The 11715-nt window shown below is 32.7% G+C and overlaps 1 protein-coding gene across 1 annotated transcript; it reads right to left on the bottom strand.

The window, feature by feature from the left end:
• Positions 1-1902: 1902 nt before the first annotated feature.
• LOC143534249 (protein neprosin-like) lies at positions 1903-5516 on the bottom strand. Its single transcript, XM_077028785.1, has 7 exons — positions 5129-5516; positions 4825-4911; positions 4467-4736; positions 3761-3925; positions 3593-3646; positions 3363-3509; positions 1903-2527 (listed from the first exon to the last, which is right to left on the bottom strand). The coding sequence occupies exons 1-7, from the start codon at positions 5306-5308 to the stop codon at positions 2150-2152; spliced, it is 1281 nt and encodes a 426-aa protein (XP_076884900.1). The 5' UTR covers positions 5309-5516; the 3' UTR covers positions 1903-2149.
• Between the last annotated feature and the right edge of the window lie 6199 nt (positions 5517-11715).

The following is an 11715-nucleotide window of genomic DNA, read 5'->3' on the forward strand; positions in this document are numbered from 1 at the left end:
CACGATATGTTTAATAAATGGACTAACATGTTAACTCGTTAAAGGTTTATAATAATGTTTATATTATATTATAGATATGAAAAACGTTAAATTTTAAAAAATACCTTTTGCTATTAAGCTAATATTATTGACTTCTAATAGTGAAATTAATTTATCATTTAAACCATTTCATCAGCTCCATTTCTAACATTAATTTTTCATTTAAACCAGGTTTGTATTCCATAGCTTATTATAAGCATTAAAAATGGGGTTTTCGAAACTAGTTGTAGAACACAACATATTTCAAGTCTTGAAAGTAAAATAGTGTAGTAGCACAGCTACAAGATGACAAGATAACATGAGGAATATCTATGTCACTTGGCGGTGAAGAACTCACTTACAAAAACCTACGTTGAGATGCGATGAATAAACACCAAACAACGACGAATATGATGATTGAAACCAAACTCTGTAGTTTTAATGTTTTGCAAAGCAAGTTTTTGTAATTTCTATAATCTTAAAAATATATAAAAATCACACTTTATTTTGTTAAATTTAATTTGATCAGACTAAAAAAACAATTTAAAAGATCCGGTTTCATACATGGTTTTTTAGTACCTTGTCTTAACTCCGAACCCTACCCTACATGGTTCTTACCAAGTTACCGGTTCCACATGGACTTGGTTTTGATCACTCATGTTGACCATACTCAGAATCGGTTTTCGAAAAACAAAAGTAGTGTCCATTTTTCAACATTTTTGGTGCGCTTCTTTAGTTTTCAAGCTAAATATACAAACAATTGAATATAATTCACTTTAGTCGGAGTAAATGGTTCTTTAAAATTCTTACCAAGTCATTAGTATTAACCGATGATGTATAAAAGATCAAGAACCGGCTACCATCCATACTGTTTGGGATGAATAATTCAATTCATTAAGCTAATAACACGATTGACGCCTCTAATGCTACTAGATTAACGCAACACCGGGTTTGAGTCGTTTGACCAATGACCATAACCAGAATAAACAGAATGATAACTTGGCCAGGTTCTAGTTTAACTGATTCATCAGACCAGTTTGGTTCTGTTTTGAAAATATCAATAGCATGGCTAGCTTCCAAGAAATAATAATGAGTGGTGAGTACTAACTACTAAAACACAAGGGTGTGTAATTGAAACCGTGGGGTTACATTTAGACAATTTCTGACTTCACTTTATAAAAGTTTATTGATTTGTATCAAAAGGTCCAAATATGGTAAAAGTTACATGCTGCTCACCTCCAAAACATCTTTTCTCAATTATATTTAACTTTCTACTCCCACTGACATCATAAAGTATTGGGTCAAATTGCACCCTCATATTTCAAGAGTTGCAATTTGTACCCTTCAAGTTATGATTGTTGAACTAAATGTAGCTAAAACCAATTCATTTAAGTGAGTTTATCTACCAACGGCCCAAGAAGAGCAAGTTCCCTCAACAAGAACACGTAAAGGGGGGGGGGGGGACATCACTCGCTAATCGAATGTCAAACGCTATCAGCTAAGTTACAGTCGGTTAGCAAATGTCACATTTTTTTAGTATTGCTATTGCAGACACCACACTCGATTGAATTTACCTACATATGTCGATGAGCAAGAGCTTCCCGACTCGCCAATCTTTCCATCTCCCCCTTACAAACGAATATATATTAACTTTTTTTCTTTCAAAAATTGAACCGAAATGCACCCTCATCTTTGAAGACTGCAGTTCATACCCCTAAAAGTTTTGCTTTTATTACTAAATTACTAAAACCAATTCATTTGACTTACAAACTGCCCAATAACAGGAAATTCAACATATGTATAAAGATTCACTGAAAACTTACAAGAAGGTTGTTTCTTCCAAGAATTGGATCAAATGAAGTTAAGATTGCATAACTAAAAAGCTAAAACCAATTCATTCATTTGACTTAAAAACTGCCCAAAAACGGCAAATTCAACAAATAAAGATTCACTGAAAACTTTCAATGGGCTGCTGTTTCTTTCACACTTATGAGAAACTTTGCCACTTTCCCATCAAACCCATAAACAAAAACCAAAACTTCTCACTAAAACCCTAAAAGATGGACACCACAAAGAAAAAAAAAGATAAAAATATTTAACAAAAGATCTTCATCTTCTGATGTGAACATGGTCAAGGGCAGTTTGGGTTTTTACCAGGGCCTCCATAGTAAAAGTAATGACCCCAATCACTATTGCTTCCGGTTTGAACATCATAACAGTTAGATTGTTCAGTGAATGTCCCAAGATCTTTCGGAGATTTAAGGTTATTTTCTTTATCAACAACTTGAATGTTCCTGAAATAACTTGATTTTCCAAACCCTTCTTCCGGGAACCGCCCGCTGCCCATTTGCGTGGTCGTGTGCTGCCCGTCTGGCTCGGAGTTGACCACCTCGCCACCCCATTCGATCATTGAAGCACTGTCGGCTAAATATGAAAACAAGAAAGATGGCCAGTAGCCCAACACGTATCCGTTCCCAAATTGCATCCACCAATTTCCCTCTTTTTGGTCCTGAATTAAGAATAATACACCGGTTTAACATGTTAAACGTTAAAGTAATCATCTTTATTCCAAGAAAACATCCAAAAATACACGATACCAAATGGGCAGGCGGGTAATTTGTACAACGATCAAAAGATGTCATTTTTATTTGTGGGTCAAAACGGGTTGAGTTGGGTAGACACTCTTTTGTTTCTCTTTTTGTAAAGCTATTTTTTGCATTAAACATGATTGCAAAAACAATATTATTAAAGTAGTAAAATAATTGCTAAAAGCTAATAGACAAATACGGACCGGTCAAAACAGTAAAAAAAAATATCTAACCTTTATGTATGGGTCAAAATAACCCAACGACACATTTTTCCACCGTATTGTATTTTGTAAATAACAAGTTAAACTTCATTTCGCAAACAACATTGTTAATGATATAATTTCTATTTTATAAAACAAATTGACTTAATTCTATATAAGTGGGTTGAAATGTCACTTCTAATCTTTTATGCTTCTGATTTAAGGCATTTTAGATTTATAAACATGGAAACTAAAAAATTACAAGATTCTCACTTTTATTATATATATATATTTCCTGCAATGTTCAAGAACCATTACCTACCAATAATTGATTCTATTTAGCATCACCTTTTATTTAATAAAGAAAAAGATAATATAAAGGTGATTATAAAGGTGCACTTACACACCTTTGAATAATGCATAAAATCAAGCCAACTATGTTATTCACTTATTCCCACTTAGTGCTTGCTTATCTTGAGTAAATTAAAAGAGTATTAAAGCCCATTTAATCCCACAAACAATATAATTTAATTAAATTTGAAATTTAGTAATTTACCTTCCAGATAAGGATGCTAATATCATATTGTGAATTCCTAAATGCAGAAACAGGGGAGATGCTTGCACCCATTGCTATATTATTGTTGATTTGAATAAAACCCGAGCATAACAGATTGTAGCAACCGGTAGCTTGATATGCATCACTCTGCATCAAGAGATTATTAATTATTAAAAAAAGTTACAACTTCTACTTCATGACATAAACTTTCAAGAAAACTATATACTTACAGTCCAGTAAGTGAATAGTCTTGTGTTGTTATCACCATACAGATCTGGACTAACCTGAAAATCATCATACATTTATTAAACAAAACACAATAATGGAAGAATAATACACTTCAAACATGTTAAAACAGTTCTTTTGGCTTCAAGAATTATGGACAGTGATGAGAATACCTGCCATCCTGCTTCAATGCTGTTAAGATCTTGACCAAAAGAACCGCCTAAAATCCAAATTTGTGACAAACTAAACTCGTTTGACTGTTGTATTTTCGGTTCCCAAACGTTCATGGTTGCCTTTGCTCCATAGTATTTATCTCCCTCCACATAAGCTATGGCATGCTATATGTTAAAAACACATAATGAACCATTCGGTTAGCTGAAAAAGGTGCACTTTAGCATAAATAATCTTCATTATTTTTTTTACCAACAATCAAGCCTTAAAAAACTATGGAAAAAGTGCAAATAACATGGGACATTTTCATTACCCTTTATTTTGTCATAAACTCATAATGATGGCAAATTATGAAATAAATAGCTAATTAATAAAGTGGCACTTAATTCTTGAATTACAGCAATCAGACTTTAAAGATGGTGCATTTAGACATGGGGTTTTAAAGAAAAGCTAATTTACCACTTTATTTTGCATAAAGCTATGAGCTTTTACTTTTGTTTCTTTCATTACCTCTTTATTTTGCTATAATGATGGCAAATTATGAAACAAATCTTTTTCTTTATACATTTATACCCAAAATCATATGTCATTATCAAACTAAAGAAGGGTAATCTAATCTTCAAGATTGCAATAACCATCTAATTTGTCATAATTAAGGTGAAAAAAAATTGTATTTTTTTTAAACTTTTTTTTAATCTTTTTTTTTACCTGATGACCACTTTCATTATCAATATCAGGATCAGCAGATTTAGGGATGCTTCTAGGGATAGCAAAGCTTTTATGCTTCTTCTTCCCATGAGTTTTAACAGAACTTGCTCTTAACACATCTTCTTCCTTTGTTCTTCTTATTGGTATGGTGTCTTCAGGGCACATGCCATTCACATGCCATAGTTGGTGGATGTTGTTTTCTCTTTGTTTGGATTCTGTGCTCATCTTGCTATCATCATAAAGCCCTTCTGGATGATAAATAGGCCTCATCTAAACATATACAAAAAATGTTTAAAAAAGTCAAAAAACAAAGTAATGTAAAACAAAATCAAGAAAATGTTGAAGGTGTTAAAGAAACCTGGATTTTATGGTCTTTGAGGAATGGATGGTCAAAAGCTGGTTGTTGAGAGATGTGTACACAATCAATAATATCCCCATCTGGGCTCTGTTCAAAATCATGCAAATAAATGAAATAATCATTAAATTTCGTTACTTGTTAACTCTAAGTGCATCAAGATTCAAGAAACACAACATTTGCAGAAAAAAGAAACATCTTTTACAAAAAAGGAAACATTTTTACTACATTTTGGAACCAAAAATTAAATATTAGAAAAAAAAAACTAATAATTGACTAAAAAGAACATAATAATTTAAATGAGTACCTCAATGGACTTGATAGGTGGTTTGTTGAGGCGTTTCAAGTGTTTATGAACTTGAAGCTTCTGCTTGGAAGCTGGTGACTGTCTAGCGCAAGTTAGCAAGGCCAGATCCAAGAAGAAGAACAGGAAGGCGCACATTAACACTATTCTCATGCTGCTTATGCTAACGTGCGCTGCTGCCATTGTCAAAAAGCTGAAAAAGAAAGGTTTTTTTGGGTTACCCAAGTAGAATAATGGAGTCTTTGGGTTGTGTTGAGTGTTGTTAAGCTACACCATGGGTTGGGTAGAAGAATCAAGAAACACAGATAGACCCCACGTACACACTGCTTATCCTACGCACCCCTCAAGCTCCTAGACAATTGTGTTGGGAGTGACCACACACACTCTCTCTCTCTCTTGATTTTGTCTAGATTGAAATTCTGAGTTTGTTTCTGCATTATAGCCCATGTGAGAAGGGTAGAGTCTGGTAAATAAAAGGTAAGTTGGGGGTAAATGGGTAATTTTGTATCCATCTAAAATGTTTTTCTATTTTGTTTAAAATTACGGGTTATCTAAGGATGAAAGGCGTACTTAAAAAATGTTTTCGAGTAATCGAGTAGATCAGTGCCTTAAGAACACCGTCGCAATTGGTTTGGCAAAGTGAACATGTAAAAGGAATCGGGTTCGTTAACCTGAATGTGAAAGTTGGAGCAATCATTGTTTTGTGTAGAAAAGTGAAATCGGATAGTTCGGGAATACTTTGGCAATTAAATCATATACTTTTGAGTTCACTCGGGTAAAAGGTGTAACCCATTGATTTTTTTTTAGTTTGAGTAATTCAGGGAGCACTTGCCCACCCTAAACGGGTGCAAATTAAGTTGAAATTTAAATCATGGCCGTGGTGAATATAGATTAAAGTTTATTTTATATTAATAAACTAGTTTGATCAGCGTTTTACATACCGAGTTTTATTGGACTCGTGAGTCTAAACAAACTTATTACTTACATATATAAAATTTATTGTGTAATGTAAATATTTTGATTAAAAAACAATATATCTTTACAATTACAAGTTCTAGTTAAAATAATTATTTACGAGTTGAACCGTAGACATAAAGCTTGAAACGAGCTAGACTCGAGCTTAATCTTAGATGAGTATAGCTTCAACTCAACTCGTTTACAACTAGATTTAGCAATGCACACCATCTCAACTATCAAACTCGCATTCAGTGTTGTTGAGACCAGACCGGCCGGTTGAACCGGTCCGACCGGGATTCGGTCTACCGACCGGTCTGGTTCTATATAGCTCGCTCAGCTCCCAAGGAACCGGCCGGTCCGAACCGGTTGGACCGAAAAACCGACCGGTTGAACCGGTTTTCTATGGAAAAAAATATTTTTTAATTGAAAAATCATTTTTCCAGCCAGATCCGTCATTTTTGACCAAAGTTGTTTGGCCGGTCTGACCCGTTCAACCGGTGAACCGGTAGGCCGTCCGGTTATGAAAACATTGCTCGCATTCTTTCAAATTCAATATTTTTTTTTCTAAATTACAAACACCTTATATCTAAGCTTTAAACAAATAGAGTATTTATTATTTAACCAATGCAACTAAAGAAACTTTTATAACTGCTAATCTGCTATGATATTTGGGTTTGGCATGTGAACTACCGAAAAGGCCCTTGAAAACACTATTTAAAAGCAATGATTTTTTGGTCAAAGGAAAAGGTCAAAATTGTGCATGGATTGGAATCCTATGTGAAAAAATCAAAAATAAAAACTGACATAGCAGGAGCAGATAACATAACACAGAACGTGGAGTCTCATCCACGATAATGTTTTTTCCCATCTTATTCCTATGACAAAGATTCCTTCTGCTCCTCCAACTTTCAATCTTATTATAAACTACCCCTGTACTTTTTAATACTAGTGTTTGCCAGAGTCTTACCATACAATATTGGTTATCAAACGAACCCGAAACTTACCAACAAACCACAAACTTGAAACATAGGGAATGGCGAGCATGGGACTTGGTATAAGATTAGTTTAAAACTTTTCACAGGTCAGCCTGATTATTAAAAAGTCAAAAGCGCATACTCATTTACCCGAACCATACTTGTAAACATATTTTTTCCTATTGTTATTATCGGGTAATAGAATAATATACGTATTCACTAATGTTTAGCTTTTATGTTTCTAGTTTTCTTGGGTAATAAAATTATATATAAAAAATATTTAGAAATGTATTTAAAAATCTTAGCGGGTAACTTTTAACAAACTAACGAGTTTATAAGTGATGCATGTTGAAGACTCTGCACATTAACAAATCCCTACTATAAAATACAAGTAAACTAGAAACAACATGACTCCATATAAGCATAATGACGGTGGTGTGATCAAGGACACTTAAACACTTGGACTTGGTCAACATTGTCAATTGACAAGCACACGCCTTTCAAAAAAAGGTATAATAATTCCATAATATTTTATTTGGTTTCACATTGGTACACTTAAAGAAACAAGTAGCAGAAGTTGATGAAAAAAATTGAGATTATTAAACTTAATATATTAAATTTGATATTAAGAAGTCGTTTAAATATAAGGTCAACGGTTGTGTAACATTTAATCATTAAAAAAAAATCGTTTGAATGTGTCTAAATGACTTTAAATGTGTTAAAAGAATTTTAGGAGATCATAAAAGAAATTTAAATATAAAGTAACCAAAGAAAATCATCGATATAGTTTTAGAGGTTTATATTTTTTTTCATTTAGTTTCACTTATATTTTATATAAGCCTAAAAACACCATTGATCACACAGTAAATCCAAGTTCGTTTTGTAAATACATTTTGTATCTGATGTCTCCTTATGTGAAAGTGGGGACACCAAAAGGCTTGAAGTCTAGAGATATCAAAGTGTGTATAAACAACGAATGATATTTTGCTTACTTAGTATGGTTTTATTAAAAGTAGAGTCATGGCTTCGGGTTTAGTTTTGGTGGTGGTCTTTTTATGTTTCATTGCAATTGTACTCTGTTCTCCTCTCTAGCGTCTCACTGGCTCCTTTTGTTTTTCATATAGTATATTTTCTGTCATTGCAAAAAATATCAAACCGTATAAGGTCACATGAAAGTAAGGTCACATGATTCAAGTGGATCCATGTCCATATTTCGGGTAACATCTACAATTATTTCATAAATTTACATATAAAGCTAGATGACTGCAATACTATATTATGAACATAAATATTTTTTTAAGTTAAATAGTAGTGGTATGAAATGTGTTTACGGGTATCCACTGTTTCAGTGCCCCTCAACTCCCCAAGCCCACTTGGACGAAAGAGCCGGCGTGAAACATTGAGAAAACAAAGAAATACTTGATGGAGTGGAGATGAGTGAAGTTGAATGAAGTGTGTATTCTAACGTTGACATGCCATAAAATGGGGAAAAAAAATAATCGGAATACACCACATAACGTAACATGTCTTAAAAGTATTTTTGATTTTTGATGTTACGAATTATAATTTACAAGTTATAAGTTATAACTATTAATTACTATAATTCTATAAGGTGATTGATATGTACATGTTTTTATAAAGTATACATCAATAGTACTACTGTACTACGAAATTTGCATCACACTCAAATAAATAATAGATAACACATCAATTGCAATGCATATTACATGTTGAATTATTTTTTTAACTGCTAATATTTTCTTTTACATCTATTTTGCACAAGCTCAACTAAGAATAGAATATATAACCTTTTAATTGGAGATCGATCATACACCTTTATTACTAGATCAAACAAGAGATTATACGTGTTAGAGTTATTAATTAATAAGTATCAACATTAGTTTTTTTATATCGAAAATAAAAGTTTTAAATACTGTTATTTTACAGCCGCAATGTTGATGTGTGATTGGGAAAGAGGCATCCCTACGAAAAAAATTGACTTTCAGCAATTTCAATGTATATTCAACGGTCTTTTAAAGATTTATGGTCCTTTAAAGTTTTAAAATATATTATATGAAGACACCACTTCCCAGTTCCATGATGTTACTATAAATTTATATGTCTTTGTATAGGTCTGTATAATCAGTATAGGTATTGTGTTTGATATATGTAGAAAGAAATCAGAGTTGTAGGTTTTTGTAACCTATAGCCCTAAGATTACATTTACATAACTAATTCTAATAAAAAAGTAGCAGCTTTCATCAAAATTTTAAAACTTAACCGCAACTTAAATAAGAGTTGTTTACATTTTTTTGAATGACCAATAAAAATAGTTAGCCTAGGTACTCCGTACGGGGTGACCCAATGATCAAAGGCCACCACCATCTGGTCCAACTCAGCCGTACATAGCCCTTAAGCGCCTTAAAGTTATCTCCACTCTTGGGGTAAACAGACCTGCCCGAAGGTCCACTGGTGGTAAAACCCGGATGCCCTCAGGATCGAACTGGAGATCACATAGAGATATCCCAGTCTTTCTTCATTGAGCCACCCATGTCCCCCAAAAAATGTTGTAAGTGAGAATTGAACTTGGGTCTCCATTAATTGAGAAACTCATACTCTCTACCACTACACCACACTGGAAATGAAAAGAGTTGTTTACATTAAAATATAAATTTAAAATTCAGAATATACAATTATAGACAAGATGATGGTTCACCCTTGCAAATTATAAATCTTTTGAAATTTCACATTATTATGTTTTAGTAGATAAGTTAGGTTTATGTTCTAAAATTATTGATTTGTTTTCAACTGGGTAGTCCATAAAACTAGTTCACATCTTGAGGAAACCTATAGTCTCATTTCAATTTGGAAAAAGAAAATAAATAAATACAAAGTTTTACAAAATTTGATACATTACAATCCAAATGGCCTTTCCAACACAACTTTTTTTGTGATTTTGTTGTCTTTTTTAAGATCTTATGAGCCTCACCTACACATATTGGAAATGTGCGAAGTCCCCTTAGAACATGACATTCATTAACGATTTAACTTATCATTATATTCATATTTATGGTTGTTTAATAGCACAAACAAGTTAATTTCCGACAATTCAAACCCGCTAATATTAGACCATCTTATTTTATCACGTAAGAGGTAAATCAAGTTTATCAAGAGCTCTACTTAGATTACGTTGTAAATGAGCCATTGTATATTAAATCCTCTTACTTATATGTATTGGAAAAAAAAGTCGTTTGATTTAGGAGTACTGTGAAAAATTGGGTAATAGTATTGTTTGGCACCGGAAATGGACTCGCGCCCCTTCTCCGCCGAATGAACGACTTCAACTGGAAGATTGCTATTAGATTCTAAATAGTTTTAACATTTTAGAGGAAAGAGACTAGTGGAAATCAAACGGTCATTTCATATTCGAATGGAATAGTTGGATTCCTCTCAAACTAAATGCCTTCGGATGAGGGCGGAGATGAAACGAATTACAAACAGAGTAGCATTGGCTAAATAATGTTATTCCCAACATATGTTTATGTGGGGGTTGTACGTAATATGTGGAGCATTTGTTAATTTCGTGTTATGTGGCAAATTCAATTTGGTAAAGACTAAAGAGTAAATCAATTGAAAAAGGACAACTATTGAGAACACGTGAACAACACTAGAGTGGCTTAATCGTAACTGCTTTTTTTCAATACGTTAACTATAATGTTTGGTTGTCTTCTTAAACAATGTTGTAACAAGATCGTTCACAATTCCTTATGATTTTACCAAGTAATAAATTTGCTTATTCTTTCAAACAATTGCTAGAAGCTCATAAGGACACTCAAAATAATGTAGTAATATAAATGAGCTCATGCTGCATGATGAATATGCATCAAGTTGCAGATTACATAATTTTAATCTTGACATGTTAGCCCAGTTGTGTTACATGACCAAGTTTGAGGGTGTTTGATGCTATATCACATTGATATAAAATTTGTAACATGTGTTTAATTTAAAAGAATCATGTTTGAAAGAACTATGCACAAAATGTACTTAATTTGGATATTTTGTACAATTTTATGTATCTCTACAAAACCTTAAGCTTTGCGACACAAATAGCTATTTTGTAGTAATGTCGGATGTTAAAAGTGTAACCCTAAGTCCACGACCCTTCGTTGGATGTAGAATGCAAAACTAGTTATAGATGAAACTACAAATATATATATATATATATATATATATATATATATATATATATATATTATAATGGCTTGTAGGGGTATTGATATTGAGAATGAATGCAAGAAAACAATTCATTAAAGATACTATAATTTAAACTCAAATCATGGACTTGTGTATTATTTTACGACGAACTTTGATGCGAATGTTGTTGTCTCCTTTTATTTGTTCCTTTAAAAACCAAAAGTAACTACTTGTATACCACTCCATTCGTTTGTTTATATAGAGGGGTCTGGAGAAATGGAAATGATGGACGGTTTCGTGCATAGGAGGATAGACATTGAAATGATTTCAAGGTCTTTTGAGCGTTCATCATGCTAATGAAGATATATGTGAAGTGCAAAAGATGGTACAAGATATTGAATGCTTTCTTATGGATATTTCATATTTGTCATGCTTGTAGAAAAATAATTAGTACCAACCTTTCAA

The sequence above is a fragment of the Bidens hawaiensis genome, unplaced genomic scaffold (genome assembly GCF_021521415.1).
Source record: "Bidens hawaiensis isolate Kalapana, Puna unplaced genomic scaffold, B.hawaiensis_p1.1 tig00010124_1, whole genome shotgun sequence".
Classification (NCBI taxonomy): domain Eukaryota; kingdom Viridiplantae; phylum Streptophyta; class Magnoliopsida; order Asterales; family Asteraceae; genus Bidens; species Bidens hawaiensis.

What these genes read in the sequence shown, in the direction of transcription:
- LOC143534249 (XM_077028785.1), bottom strand. Translation starts at nt 5,308, where the DNA reads ATGGCAGCAGCGCACGTTAGCATAAGCAGCATGAGAATAGTGTTAATG. An exon ending in CACCTATCAAGTCCATTGAG is followed by an intron (nt 4,912 to 5,128) that starts GTACTCATTTAA and finishes GATTTTGAACAG; the next exon opens with AGCCCAGATGGGGATATTAT. An exon ending in TCAAAGACCATAAAATCCAG is followed by an intron (nt 4,737 to 4,824) that starts GTTTCTTTAACA and finishes GTATATGTTTAG; the next exon opens with ATGAGGCCTATTTATCATCC.